The sequence below is a fragment of the Acromyrmex echinatior genome, chromosome 14, assembly GCF_024713525.1.
Source record: "Acromyrmex echinatior isolate Ae372 chromosome 14, ASM2471352v2, whole genome shotgun sequence".
Taxonomy (NCBI): domain Eukaryota; kingdom Metazoa; phylum Arthropoda; class Insecta; order Hymenoptera; family Formicidae; genus Acromyrmex; species Acromyrmex echinatior.
Genome location: NC_141865.1, coordinates 4881255 through 4897947, shown reverse-complemented (window position 1 = coordinate 4897947; position 16693 = coordinate 4881255). Strand labels below are relative to the sequence as shown.

The window sequence follows — 16693 nt, the reverse complement described above, 5'->3', positions numbered from 1 at the left end:
TTGTCATACTTCCATAAAAATTTGAAAATATTTTAGTAAGAAAGTAAAATATTTTTTTAAACAAATTAACTCTTTAATATTTAGTTACCACTTAAATTTAAGAGAAATGATTTGTATAAAAACAACACTCAAAATTTGTAATGCGGCAAAATATTATTATTAACAAGATAGAGAACATTCTTTCTCTTATATATAAATTACTGACTTTACCAAGTTATTAAATTTTTAAGATAAACATTCAGCGATCGGATATGTACCTAAGTCTGGACACATATATACAAAATTTATTATTATTAATCTCAAATGTTTTTTTTTATTACAACATTCTAATTTACAACATTCTAATTTAATCGTATTTAAAGATTATAAATAATTATAGTATTATGATTTTAAAAAAACATTTGATATTAATAATAATATAAGGAAATAAAGTTTTATGTAAATATCTGGACATAGGTACATATCTAGTCATATTCTCTCTGGGATGTTTACCTTATTTCAATTTTTGTCAGAGACGTGTATTTAACTTTCATTACTTTATTTTTTTTCCTGACTTAATACGACTTAACGACAACTTCACGTACATATAATCAATCTCTACGTAATATTTATAAATTTGCACTCCTCACAAATATTGATGCAAAAAGTTTTGAATTGCATTGGCGAAATAATGACATAATCTACATATATCCGTAGATACATTGGATTAATCTGGCGCAAATTTCCGAATTGATTTTTCGATAAATCTCGTGACACATCTGAACATATAAAACCAAAATCACTTAAACTACACTAAAGCCATAGAAATTCCATCAGCAGTGATGGACATCCATATTTGGCGAATAAATCACTGTTTGCAGATATTCATGCAAAGCCATAAATCGTAATCCTTCTGTATTCTGAATGTTCTGAATGTTCACGCGCCATATGTTCTCTCAATCTCGCGAGTGATAGCAATTGGTACAAAAAGCTATCAAAAATATATTTTTCATATTTTTCTTATTACTTGATTTTTTTTAAATTTATACAATTAATTTTAATTAATAAAAGCATAAATAATAAATATTATTACAAAATCTCGAGACGCAATAAGAGAGACGTTATCTTATGATTGATCATTTACTCGCGCAATCAACTTTTTCAAGAGGCAAAGAATGGCTTATTTTTCTTTCATCTCACCATAATTACTTTTTCACATCATAAAAGGTTAGTAAAAGAGTCCATGATTGCGAAGAGTGTGTAATATCACTAATGTGAAGACTCTTTTTCTTTTCCTTTGCAATGCTTTTAAAACTCAATTCAGTATCTCGACAATGTTAATCGCGACCACTTGCGAAAGTCCTGGGCGAAACGTTGGGGATGAATTTCGCGAAAAAGAGAAGCAACCCATTCTTTATGACCTCTGTACAAAGTGCAGAACGGCGAGATGGATTTTTCTCTTCGAAGAAACACTTCGAAGCGAAGAGTGAATGAAGAGTCATCCAGTAATGTCGAAGAAACAAACTTTTCACACGTTCGAGAGACGTGAAAAGGCATCATAACGCGATTTCCTACGACGGATCTCCATTATTCTTTACTTGACTCGAAATACAAATCATTTCTCTTAAATTTAAGTGGTAACTAAATATTGAAAAAGTTAATCTATAAAAAAACGATTTCATTTTTGTACTAAAATATTTTTAAATTTTTATAGAAGTACAACAATATATTTACTAGTGCCAATAAATATTCACAATACGCTTCAGAATGCGACCTTTTTTCGAAGCAAACCAGCTGCGCCAATTTATTTCGTTCTGCGGTATCGGTTATCATCATATCAATTAACCACGTAATCTCTCTTTCGATGAAACTTTCAACAACATATATTTCGAATACGAGATGCATAAATCGTGAACATGTAATAATACGAAATGTTGCTATAATAACTCGTAATTATTGTTTTTCATCAAATATAAAATCTTTATATTTAGAATACATGAAATACGGCATTGCGTAAGCTCTCTATCATGTATACTGAAAATCGCAATAAAACAATTTGCTTGCTGATGTTTTCAAGCACAATCGATATTTTGAATCTCGATTACAAACTCAATTATCATTAACACGAATTATCATGAATGTTTGTTTCAGGAAGCGAAGCGTGGTTGAAAACCGTGAAGCTTGCTGAGCTCGGAACAGAGATTTTACTGCCCTGTGTCCTGAAATCACCACAGTGTGACGGTCTGCACAGCATCAAGTGGTATCACGGATCCACGAGGATTTTCATTTTCAGTGAGGATGCTGGGGTTATACGCGGCAATAACGACATTGCTGCTAGGTAATTAAAGTATTATATTGAGACTTGAATGCATAATACTAGTGGGTTCAGCTCGTGCCTTGACTTAATTAGGCTGCCTCTCTCTTATATTTTTTTTTTTCTAGAAACTAAGCTAAATTTCATTATTCTTCAATATATTTAATGGCGTTAATTGAATCCGTAATATTAACTTACTAAAACTTACGATAATAATCACTAATTTTACAATGACAAAAACAATTAAAGTCGTCTTTTTATATTTAAAAATGTTATATTAAACAATTTCTTCATTAAACAAATCTACGTTATATTTCTATATTTCTACACATATTTTTTTTAAATTATATAATTTTTTATTATATTAATATTTATATAGATGTTTATTGAGATGTAATATTTTATATAAATATCTATTCCTATTTTACGAATATTTCAAATTTCTTGTTTGAGTAAAAGAATAGTAATGAAAATATTATTAGGTGTTGGAATTAATTCGTAGCGTTTTACAAGTGATGGGAAGTACTTTCATTAATGTATTTTTTAATGCTCATGTGAAATAAATAACATTCTTTCATTAAAAACGCTACGAATTAATTCCAACACCTAATAATAAGAAAATAATTTTCTTATTATTTCCATTGATATTTTTAGACTTGCTATCTTTTGTCTAAACAACATTAAAAATACTACAGAATATATTATGCAACTGAATTGCAAATAGGTAACCCAATTTCTTGAATCATTTTCGATTTTGATAATTTGCCGATTTCACGATTTGAAACTATCATGATTATGCTCATTCCGGGGTCACCACTCAATAATTGCGTTTTGTGGTTCATGGTCTACATTTATAGAGCATGTAGCTTCGAATACGTTAAATGCATTAAATGCGCACATGTGAATATACACATGTGAATATTTAGTGCATGAAACTTCCGATTGGTAATTATCAAAGTCTCTGATTGTTTTAATAATATCCAGCTTGCGCCATTATTCCTATAGTTGATTTAATACAGTTTACAATTTACATATTGTTTGCATACAAAATCATTAACACGTACTGATACTCTTTCAATTATATAAATATGAATATGGATAGTAATAATTAAATAATAAATACGTTAGTAAATAAATTAATTAACGAATTAATGAACATAAAGTAAATCTTTTTAAGTACAGAATTTTTTAGTATATTATTCTATGTATTTATGCTATGTTATATTAAAAAAAGTACTATACAATGTTATAAAAAGTAATGGAAGTTATTTTATTAATGATAAAAATAATTTAATTAATTATTTGGTTATAAATATTGTACATTTAGTTTCAAATGAGACAATCTCATTACCTTCATTAAGTCAATTAGCTACGTCTTTTGATTGTGATTCGACTCTGATGTAGTTATTTGCCCCAGTCGGTATTGCACGTTGCAATTAGACATACGAACTCGAATCTGAAGTATTCCTTAGAGATTTCATCTGATAACTGTGTTTCTCTCTGTGTATCAAATTTACATTAATTAAAATAAACTCACCAATATCTTTAAATAATTAACACCAAAAAGCGACATACTTTATTGAATAATGATTAATAATTTTTACATTTATTTCTTCAATTTTTTAGGCTAATTAATTAATATTTTTGTAAAAATTTAAATAAAATAATTCTATTTCTCTTTTGAATTAGAAATTAAATTGAATTAAAAATTTAATTAAAAAACTTACTTAATAGATTTTATTTTGTAATGTAAAAAAAGATATCACTGCTAATTTATTTGCAAAATTTATATCTGAAAAAGACGCAGAAATTATAGAACAATCATTTATACATTAAAATGATTGCTACACCTGTAATATAGGTGATATAGGTAATATAAGTGAACCACGAATTAAGGTAACACGGCTGATATTACAAAGGAAAGGCACAAATTAGCCGTTAAGTGATTTTTATTTGATTTCATTAACATGCTTCAAGTCACTTATCATTTTTTTTCTTCGCCTCACGTATGTATTATTTAGTGACATAGCAATGATATGATATGGATACACGTAAATTCAGTACTTTTTATAAAAATGAAATTTATTTAAGTATAATATTTTATGTTTTGCTATAAGCAGATGTGTGTGTGTGTGTGTGTGTGTGTGTGTGTGTGTGTGTGCGCGTATGTGTGTCACTGTGTCAGCTTCGTTGGTTACATTGGAAAAAAAATTTAACGAGAAAACGTTCCATTTACATTGTGCATTTTATATTTTATTTGTTTGATATAACGTACTCTCTTGCTGCATCTGAAAAATAATAAAATTCTATGATGATGTGATAATAATAAAAATAAGCACAATTGATAATTCTATACATATATTCATATGTATTGTATAAAAGGCAATCCTTGGAAATTCATTTGTACCTTCTTTAATATAATTTTTATAATGCGGTATTTTTTTATTTGAAGAGTACGTGAAATATAAAATATTTTATAAGAGTATTTACATAAAAATATTTTTATTTGCGAATTTATTTATTTATTTTACTTTAGTAACACACATAAATTTTTTATTACAATAATATCGGATCGAATTTTTATTCTGCATTATATTTGAACTGGCCTTGATATATAGTATAGATTTTCAATGTAAAATTTAATGTAATTTTTTGTAAAAGCCCTATATCTATTTGCCATTACGAGCTTTAGTATACACTTTGCGGCAGAGATCTTCTATAGAGATGATCCTTTGATAAACACTGAATTCCTGTTACAATATATTCCCAGGATCTCTCAGAGTTTTAGTGAAATATTACAGTCATAGTTCTCAAACGAGATGTTTGAATCACAGTGAAGTGCGTTTTATGTAATTGGATAATACTTGATTAAAATGTTATCCTCCACGATTAAGCAAATCTATAAGCGTTGTTATATGTGCATTAAAGAGATTGTAATGTATAATTATAACATTTTCCGCGTTTATTTCGTTACATAAAACAAATTAATAATTCTCTATATATATAAGATTTCTGTTAATAAGTATCAGCAATTAATTATTAGCGATGATAAAACTTTGATGATTATTACTATTGAATAGTATAAAAAGCAGATATTATTTTTTAATAATAATCTTTATCTGCTTATTAAAATGGAACATTCATTTTTTATGAAATTTGTTTTCTCTAATATTGTATTTCCCATTATGGACTAAATCTTTTGTTATTCATCTAATAGATAAGCAGAACAATATTCAGTGATTAAATCGTGAATTATACATTTTTTTCGTGAATTATGTACAATATATATGTTACATTTACGTGAAAAACACTCTGATTTATATGCGAATATTATGCGCAAAATTTTCTATAATTGCAGTACGAAATATATTTTGTTAATGAAAATGTAGAACGTATCTTTCTGATATTTTATAATATAATCTAATATTTTATAATGTATATTCGAATGAAAAATAAAATCAAATGTGAAAATGTTGTATACTATTGAAAAAAATAATACATTTTATTTGTATAAAAGTACAATATACTAATTCCATTATAAAAATAAGACATATAAAGAGACATTACGCTTTTATAATGCTAATGCAAAATATAATATTTCTCCTATTTTTAGGATTTTATAATGCGACATACCTATTACCCAGATTAGTTGGAATCCGGATTTAAAACTCAAAAATGTAAAATATGTTGTGTGTGTTGCTATCGTACATATATGTGCTACTTTACTATTTTTAGGATGTTATATAAAGAATAAGTTCTCTTGGCAATGTTATTAACTATTAAAAAGAATGTTGTATTTATGACATTCTGAAAACGGCATATTTATTTAAAAATATAAAATAATTTTGCTTTGCGAAATTATTTCGAGTAGAAAAATTATTTCACATTTTAACATTTCAATAATATAAAAGTAACGGCAACTGAAAAAAACTAGAAAAATTTCATTCACAAAAAGATAATATATCTTATGGATAATATATCTTATTCAGACACAAAAGATAATATATCTTATGGATGCATGTTTATTGTAGTTTCTAGCATTAATCATCTAATTACACGAGGCTGCAAAAGATACTTAGTTTCATGTAGCATGATGTCGCTGATTAGCGGTGTGGCACATTGTCGCCAACAATGCGCTAATGACGCCGTAAACGGTTCGTCGATCAAACAACACGTCGAAATGTCGGTTTACCGCGATCACCCGCGTTTCATACCAATGCAGAATTTGCGGTTTGCAAAAACAATGATTCGTCGGATGTTATACGTTTAATTGGGGAAACCGAGAATAAAAGCAACACAGACGTTTTGGTTGAAAACTGTTTGTGCCAATATTTAATCTGGTTAATAAAAGCGGAACATTGGATTTCGGAACATTGTGTGATTGTATGAATGTACATATATAGCATATAAATGGTACATACACTACCTCAAAAGTTTCAGCATATTTTTAGTCTTATATTTTTATTAATTCTATTTATTATTTATAAGATAGAAAATTATAATAAACTCTCTTATTTTCAGTCACAAAAGTATTCAATAAAATTGCGAATTGAAAAGCAATTAAAAACGGAAATTGTAAAATCAATCTAGAAATTAAATGTCTATAACGGTCGAAGCTGAATCTTCAATGCTTAAATAGTTCAATCTTGAATTACTGTATATATTACATATATACCATATATACTTGCATATATACCATATGTATTATATTTATAGTCCTTCGTCTGCGCCGAATTATTTTTCCAGACTACAAATGCAATCAAATTACTTTAGTAATCGCGGATTAAATTGACAAGCAATTTTAATAATTTGATGTTCAATCAGGCATTATATTATAAAGATATATATAATATATTGAAAAACTATTAATAAAATTATAAATAAATCTTTCATTCAAATAGATGAATTATCGGTTAAAAGAAATATCTCTGTTTCAAATTTGGTGCTATAGATAATCGGTAAATATTTGAATATCATAACGACTAACAATAAGAAAATGAAAACAATATATTTTCATAGAAATTAAGCGCCAGATTAAAACATATGTCTTTAATTAAAGCACTTGAAGATTATATCGATAGAATGCCAAGAACATTTGGCTTCTGTTTCCAAAACCCAAGAAAATTAAGCTTGAAGATATAAAAAAATCTGAGAAAAAATAAGTTCTTTTTTCTTCATTTTATAGTAAAAATATATAATAATAAATTAAAAAGCAAATTATATTCGTATTTTATTCTTTATATTTATATAAGATTTCTATAAAGAGATTTTTATGATGAAACTTTTGAACGGTATATTGAATATTGATAATGTATATTGAATTTTTTAATCAAACATTTGTGAAAATATTATATTCGCCAATATTAAATAAACTGCATAATCATATACTTACCATTATAATTTTGTAAAGAAAGAAAAAGAAACATGATTTGAATTCATAATTTCCTTTATTTTCTTTTGCAATGTGCATTTTTGAATACTTTCTCGTTCATTCATCTTTAGATAATAAGTAATCAATTTAATGGAGATGTAAACTGTATTGAGTTGTCGGTATTCAAGAGAGATGTGTCCCGATTTCTGTACTTATGTGTCGATGAATATACTCAATATCTATTGACAGAATATCGAGTGAGATCTATATAGATTGACTGCGTCTGCTTGCCATTTACGGATATAAATGGCGAGACCTTCGGTTAACGTCTTGTTGCTTCACAGTTTACCCATCATACATTAATAGTCTGCGAAGGATGCATTTGCATCGTGATCAAATTGTAATTACGAGCTTTCAGGATTTTTGTGGTTACTGCGTTACAAACGTGTATATAATGCAATAATTACAAAAACATGTGCAATTTATCTTTATTTATCATAAATTACTAATGCATATTCAAAGAATCATATAAAAAAAATTATTCGAGACTGTTAAACATTTCTGAAATATGCACTCTCTAAATTCTTTGGAATCTCATTCTAAAAAATAAAAATTCTGCCACTCTTATACTGAAAAAGAATTTATCATATCTTAATAAATACTTTTTTTAATATTTGTAAGTAAACATTTACTTACAGTAAATAAATATTTTAATGAAAAAAATGATAATTAAATCAAATTAATAAGTCTGTATTAAATAAACATATGCTAATATTCAGTAAATGTTTAATTACAAATAAAAAAATATTTATTAAGATATAGTAAACTTTTTTTTAGTGTAAAAAATAGTGGCAGAATTTTCAATCTCTAAGAATGACATGATTTTACTCTTTAGAGTGAGATTCCGAAAAATTTAAAGAATATGCATGTCTATATCAAATGTATATAATATGTAAACATTGTAAACAGAAAACAATTTGAATTGAACATATAATCGAATAGCAAGGTACATGACGATAATACCACTACCTTATCGTCGCAAATGGATTGTACTACTCCGGCGAGATAACAAGCAGATTAATTTCATTGATTGTTCGATTCATTACCCGGTGTTAATCGCAATTTGAGATTGACATTACGTGAGATCATTATACTTGCATTGGCATGAACCACATAATAGTTATACCCTGTGATCGTCATTAATAAAGTGCATGAACAATCAATGTATTTGATTAATAAAAGCTGCGCGTTATAATTGTGAATGGCATCAATTGTACAAAAATGAAGTTATCATAATGTAGCAAGCAAATTTTATATATCATATTTTAAAAGAAATATATTTGCCATTGTTGCCGCGTGAAATGCTTACCTACTAAAAATGCATTAAATAAAGTGTTCTGTCATTGTTACCGTCGCATTATAATTTCAGTACTAACAACCATTTCGGATACATTATATTAAATTAAACATATCAAAATTTCAAACAACCAAAATTAATTAAAAAATTATTACCTTTTTAATTAATTCCACGCTTTCTGTAATTTTCTAATAGTAAAAATAAAAATTTCTAGTTCAAAATGAACGAAAAGATTATATCAATCAGAATTCTGGTTATCTTATCTCAATTAAAATTATAATAGATTCAATAAAAAAAAATTCTAATTTATTCATTCTTAACTAAAATTCCAATTAATGTGGACTCTTTTCCTAGTGTATGAATTATTTGCGTTATTGAAATGTTTTAGAGCGGAAATATTAGAATATTACTTTAAATTAAATAATGTTTTTATTATAATTTGAAATGAATTAAACAATATAAATATTTTACGTTTTAAATGTTTCAGGGCGGACATAGAGTATTCGTCGAATTCATCAAGATCGTATTTGAAGCTATCCGAAATTCAACTGAACAACGAAGGTCTGTATAAATGCGAGGCTACGTATATGGCGGTCAACCGCGAGTGCAACAACGTGCAGCACGTTCTTCTTAACGTCACAGGTGCGATACATTACATTATGCAGCATTACCGGAGTAAGATTAAATTTGTATATCAAACTGGATATGAGGGAGGGAGGGGGGAGAGAGAGAGAGAGAGAGCGCAATATCAAAATTTTGTGTTCTCAAAAATACGAATAAGAAATACGTCGAGTAATTTCGATGTCTTGTACGAAGTATATAAACATTTTTCGGATATTTTATAAAACGATCCTGAGAGATAAACTATTTTAAAACTTTTCGCGTAACTTCCTGCCATAAATTGCATGCCATATTTTTAGCCATACGACTTCTGTTTGTTATGCAATATCTCCAGTGTATTTACGTTCATACATCAAAAATGTAGTTGTAAGTAGCCTACATTATTGAAAGGGCAATACCAGATACAAAGTTAGACGGTTCATTATTCATACGAAAATCTGTGCACTTTATTTATGTTATTTACATATATGTTATTGACATATATTTATTTTTATACGTTATTATCGGGCAAATTTGAAGTAATAACAATATTTCTTGAAATTAACCACAATATGTATTTATATCTCTGGCATTTCGTATAATACATAGAAATTATTTATGATGTCCATACTACACTTCGAAGAGTGAAATTGTATTTGCAAATCGAAACATATCGTAGAACTCACATTTCATAAATCAAGTAATATTTATTTCAAACTAACCGTTACATGTGATCGTTCTCAATATTTCAATTTTACGCGATGTCCGAACGATAGACAACTCATTTGTTACGATCCTTTTACAAGATTGACAAAAAAATAATGATGTATTACCTTCTGAAACACCTCTCGAAAATAAAGGTCTTATTTGCATTTTACGACCAAATGTAGATCATTTAATTCGCATTTTTTTTTTGTATTGTACAGCAGTATATTTGAAGTAATAAGACAACTGTAAAGAAAAAAAATACTACAGTATTACCTACATTGAAAAAAAAGTTCAGTATTTATGGCTATAATTGCATGATAAAATAATTATAATTATAATTGTTTTAATTATCATCTATAATTACATATATATATATATATATATATATATATCAAACACTTTTTTCTCAGTGTAATTATTATCTCTAGTTTAGATATTTAATAATATGAATAAAAAAGTTTCACACCTCATAGGTATATTATGCGCGACATTATTATTGTTGTTGTTAATATATTATTATTGATACATTATACATTTCCTGCGCTTGACTTCTACTGCCTATATTTTTTCCAGTTTTTTAGTTTAATAATATTCCTATTTTGAACGTATAATGTGATAGAAGATAATAAAAAACAAATCAAATGCTCAACGTAATCCTTTTATCGATGACAATTTTATTCTTTGAATTCTCAGGATCTACTTATCTGTGATTTAACTTTCTTTCGGAATACTCCTGCCTAGTTTAAATGCTTTTCTACGATTTCACTAAATCAACTGAAACATATGGAATCGAGCGTGGAAATGTGTGCATTTCACTATGCATCAAGTACTTCATTTTCGCGGAAGCTAGATAACCACGGATAATGATCTGGGTTAAACCCATGTCAAATTATACATCGATAGTTCGAGTCATACCGGATGACTCCTAACTTTCCGAAGAGTTAATATCGACAAGTTGAGCTCAAGTTAGGCTCCCACTGGAGCGATACCTCACGTACTCTGGATAAATGGAGTTATTTGATAATTCTTGATTTAATGTTTAGGTTAATCTCATAAACGCATTACAGTGATGTTTAACGACTTGCTAAATAGCTTCATTGCCATACGATGTTATTTAATTAGGTTAATGCTTCATCATCACTGCAATGTCGTGGTTTACTCGCACTAACTCATCTCATATTAAATTTATCTAGACTCCTTGCAAATTAAGGAGAGATCCCGAGAAACGCGCAATTACGAAACGTCAAAAACTTTATGTACATACAATACGTATATTCTATTGTACGTAGGTATATTCTGTTGTATCTACTAATATAATCTACTAATATAATAAATATCAATGTTAAATTTTCCGTGGAAATTTATTAATATCGAGATATAAATTTGAAAATACAAGAGACAAATACTGACTTTCGTATGCTCTTAAAAATTTTTAAATAATAAAATAAAAACGCATTTATTAAAACGTATTTATAAAAACGTATTTATATCTCGATATTAATAAATTTCCATGGAAAATTTCACAATACACTTCTATTAATTTAAATATAAAAATATTAATATAAAAGAGAGAGAAAAAATCAAATGTTTTATTCAAGCTTCTTCTTCTCTAAATATTGAGCTACATTAAAAAGTACCGCAAAGAGTACAGTTTCTGTTATCCAGAACAAAATTACGGTTTAATTATGTTATTAAGTAATTTCGTAATTGAACCCGCACTTAAATTTTATACGAGAAGATCTCTAAATTCATTTTGACAGAGATCTTTCTGCCGCAAGCTTCTCATGTTGAGCACACCCTTCATAAGTATTGTTAACTTTTAAAGTTTATGAAGAATGAGACAATCCTCCTCTGGAGTGGTTTATTCAACGAATGTAGCGATTTTCCACATACATATACGTGAGCCATCATCGCGATAGACATGTATATAAAATTCTGACTGCTGATCTGTCTTCTTCTCTGTCGTGTACCATGTCATCGCGGCAAGTTAAACGAGTAGGGTGGAGGAATTTTCAAGTATATAATCGTAACATTGTACATAATAAAGCATAAGCAGCGTTCAGAAACTTTCCATCTCTCATAATAGAGGATTGTATTCTTCTTAAACTTCCAAACGTCTCAGAAATTAATTTTGCGCTCTAATTAAAAAAATAAATAAATAAAATCGGTAGTCATTGCCGAAACTATTCTAAATGCGAATTAGACGAAGTAGTTATTTATTAATTTTATATATACTGCTTATTATTTTTATTATTATCGTTATTAATATAATGCATATTATCGTTATTAATATTAAATGAAATTATAATATTTTTTCGAAAAAAAAAGAACTTTGTCATTCATTTTTCATCACGGTAGATTTTATATAAGCGTACGATCGTTTTAAGAGATTTCCCAACTTTTATCGTTTTGTTTGATTGCAAAACCAATTGAAACACGAACGGAACACGAAAGAACTTGGAAAAAGTTGCTTTTGACGCATAGCTGATTGTGACCTCAATTTGTCGAACTTAAAGTACCTCGCGAATTTATATATCAAACCGCTTTCTTATGAGAACAAACGTGTCTTGAATTCTTTGTAACGTAATATCTTCGCGTATTTAGAGCGCACGTAATAGCACTATTATACGATAAATATTCAAACATTTTTGCGCGCAGATTACCTATATAGGCCTCCTTCAGAAATTTTGCAAATTAGAAAGAATGACTGTCTTAAAAACATAAAAAAGCAGATAAATATCACTAATCTTCTTGACAAAAGTACAACAAATAAATTAATTTCATTTTAACAGAAAATTTAATTTGAGATTTTATTAATATTTTTTAATGAAATGAAAAATAAATGAATAATTTAATTCTTGTTGAAATAGTACATTTATTACATTATTTAATTACGTTATTTTGAAGGTTATTTGGTCGAGCTCTTTATATACAATACATTCTTTTTTTTTATTGATTTGGATAATTTAATGATGATAATAATTTCAAATCGACAGTTTCAAATTTATGAATAATCTTAATAAATGTTTTAGTTCTCTTTCGTACAGCTAATTGTTTTACAAATGATATAGTTGTTCAGTGAAAAGAAGAAATGAAAGAAAAATTAAAAGAAGTTAAAAGAAGACAAATCATAATATTATTTTCCTCTAACTATTATTTCAGTTTTAATTTAGCAGCTGCTATTCTTATGTGTAATTAAAACAAAATTGTATTGAAAGAACTGTCCGAGTAATGGTAATAATAATTTTTTATTAAATTTAATCAACTCCTCGATTATCAAATTAAATTATCTTTGAAAAATAAACTAATACATATTTCATATTAATTTCGTAAGTTAAACAGAATTTATAATATACGCTCCAAGATTAAAAACTGGATCTAGTGACAAAATATTTCATAGATACATCAATAAAATTTATCTATACAGAAGAATATGCCGAAAATAGGAGCGATAATAAAAACGGAGATAAATTATACAGATAAAAATATCATAATTCATGAAAAAAAAAGTGCTACTAGATTAATTCAGCCTAATTCTCAGGATTAAATACTTACAAAAATACTTGTGATTAAGTAACGCCAATTTCGATAAAATACGGGATACACGTCGTACCCATTATACCGCAGCCTGGTGAAGCGACAACGTAAAAGTAGCTTGCAGCTCTCTTGCGACAGGCGTCGACATTAATCTACATAGAAGAGCACAGCACGAAGCTGTGCGCGAAACGGTATCACGTATCACACCCGTACTGTACTTACATACACTGCAGCACAGCGCTGTCGGATTATCTGAACACCTCATTCCAGCTAGAACATCACGCTGCAGATTTATCGTCAAATAGATAATATTATCAGGAAAGTAGAGCGCAAATAGGATTAGAACGACGAGGACCAGGAAAAGTGACTTTTAGATTCGATTACTTTTTAATGTCATAAAGACGAAGCCTAGCTTTATTTTAGTATTTTATATTATATATGATATATCGGATAAAAAAAACCAGAAGTTACATCATACGAAATTTATATTGTGCGAGACAATTATTATAATAATAGCATCATTAATTTTTACGTCGGACTAATATCTGAAAAGCCATATTTTGTATTATTCTTCCGCCTAATCGCACATTCGCTATATCATGCTATTACAAACTCACGTAAAGCTCTGCGAAATAGCTGCTGGCAAACGCTGACAGTGTAGTTTTAACTCGGTAGCGTCGCGCCGCACGGATGCGCTTTTCTGCGGGAATAGACAGTGAGCTAAAGGTATACAGTAAACCGCGAAGCACTTCTTCTTTCGTTTCATACGTGTTCCATTTTGTCGAGGGTCTTCCTTTTTGTTGCGCACAATTACAGACAATTGCGATACTTTTTCTTTGAAAGCAGCGACGATGTCGAGCGTCGCAAATGCTCGGATTCAACATCGACAAGAGTAGTCTCCGAAAGATTTTCTATCAAAATCACTTTCGCAAATTCCACGAGACGTCTTAGCTCGTTTCGTTCTGCTCTTTAAATCGTGCAATTTCTTTTTTAGCTAACAATTTTCCTTTCGGAGATTGGAATTTCTTTCGTTCGGTATTTGGATTTTCCTTTTAGGAAAAGAACTATTTTGCACATTTATTGTAATATGTAAAAAAAAAATATACGGAAAGAATAATTTCGCTGAAGTATTTAAAAATTTAGCTAGGTATAAATATGAAAATAATATATAAAATGTCAAAGGCTTCACGAATAAATCAATATAGGAAGGTAATAGTTTTTATTGCAAAACTAATCTTTATCGCATTCGTATCCTATCAAAATAACAAATTAGACAGTTTCGGTTATCTTCAATATTTAAATTCACAATTAAAACTACATATTACAAATTCGGTTAAAGATAACTTCTAATAATTAACATTAATTTTTTTGTAATTTATATAATTAAAATTATATCAATTACGCTAATTATTATTAGAAGCTATCTTTGACTGGATATTTAATAGGTAATTTTAATTGTAGCAATGCAAAAAGTTTTGACATTCTCGTAACCAACTTGAATGTCCTACATTTATTTTGATGGTCCAACAATATTATTTTCAAATCTATAGCTAATTAAATTTTTGGATACTTTAGCAAAATCGTCCTTTCCATGTATCATTAGAGAAAATTTTCAGTTAATATGCAAAATGAATTCCTTTTAACGCGCAAGGAAGATTGATATATTGTCGTAGTATTACTTCGAAATTATAATTTTCACACAATGCAATATCCCAGTTATTTAAATTAGAATTTTGGTAGGTACAACTGATTCGGTCCGCTAAATTGCATGAATATATGTAGAAGGAACTAAAGGATGAGACTCGGATCTGCAATGCGATAATGTAAGCTATTATCCAACAGAACAATAGAATATAGATACCTATACATCCGTCCTTTTCCGATACGAAAGATCGTGGCAATCGGACAATGCATGTATCTGAGTTTATTGAGCGAAACTACTGCACGGATTGCAGTGCGTTCTGCATGTGCATCACTCGCCATTACAATATCAATGAATTCCGTCCTGTTATTCAATAGAACGCTGAAGGAAAGATAATTTTATGCTTTTAGCTGCAGCTAATTAAGAAAATATCACTTTGCCAACTACCTTTATAGAGATGAGTGCGAGAGAACGCTAAGTTTACGCTTACTTCGTAAGTCGATACGCCGATTTTCAAGTAGAAAATACGCGAAATGCGCCGGAGGAAAAATCCAGAAACCGTCTTGTAAAAAATCACGAAAGCTACTTACGATCTAATGACACAGCCTCCCACTTTCGAAGTAATCTCTTTCTATAGTCGTACAAAGTTGCCGCCGTAGCTGCGGGTCGTTGAAGCGACTTTAAAAGTCGTTTTCAAGTATATTATTCATAAACTTTATCGTCCCCGTCGGAGTACGCTGTTGGAATGTTCACAAACCGGATTGCTTTCCACAGTAATTTTCTGGGAATGGCAGGATGTGACAATGACAAATCGGCTATGCACCGACAATACACAGAAAAAAGGATTTTTTTGTTTTAGTTTTTTCCACAATCTTTTTTTACAGTTCAAAGGGATTGGATTTGATTGCAAATACCAATTCAAATCGTGTATTTCAATGCAAGCCGTCCTTTGTGGTGGGCCACAATGAAATAATTATGAATTCTGTAATTGACTTAATGCAGCGAATAATACGTCTATTTTCCATAACGCAAGAAACAGTGCGTCTCGAACGCGTTTTCCAATATCCATTATGGCGGGTCACTATGGTCACTACTGCTTTGAATTGCTTGCAATCGCGCAGAACAATCGATTGTATGACCACTCGAATTACTGGCCGTGTGAAACGCGAAAATTAACGCTGCATA

At 28.7% G+C, this 16693-nt stretch overlaps 1 protein-coding gene across 15 annotated transcripts in view; it reads left to right on the top strand.

The window, feature by feature from the left end:
- nrm (neuromusculin) overlaps nucleotides 1–16693 on the top strand; it is a 174274-nt gene that overhangs the window by 97945 nt on the left and 59636 nt on the right. For all 15 annotated transcript variants that reach the window (XR_015547457.1, XR_015547456.1, XR_015547459.1 and 12 more), the window contains 2 exons: nucleotides 2131–2317; nucleotides 9509–9663. Coding sequence is in view for 10 of the 15 variants with exons in the window: in XM_087413522.1 (XP_087269648.1) it covers nucleotides 2131–2317; nucleotides 9509–9663 (342 nt within the window). In the remaining 5 variants the exon portion in view is untranslated. The remainder of the gene's footprint in view (nucleotides 1–2130; nucleotides 2318–9508; nucleotides 9664–16693) is intronic.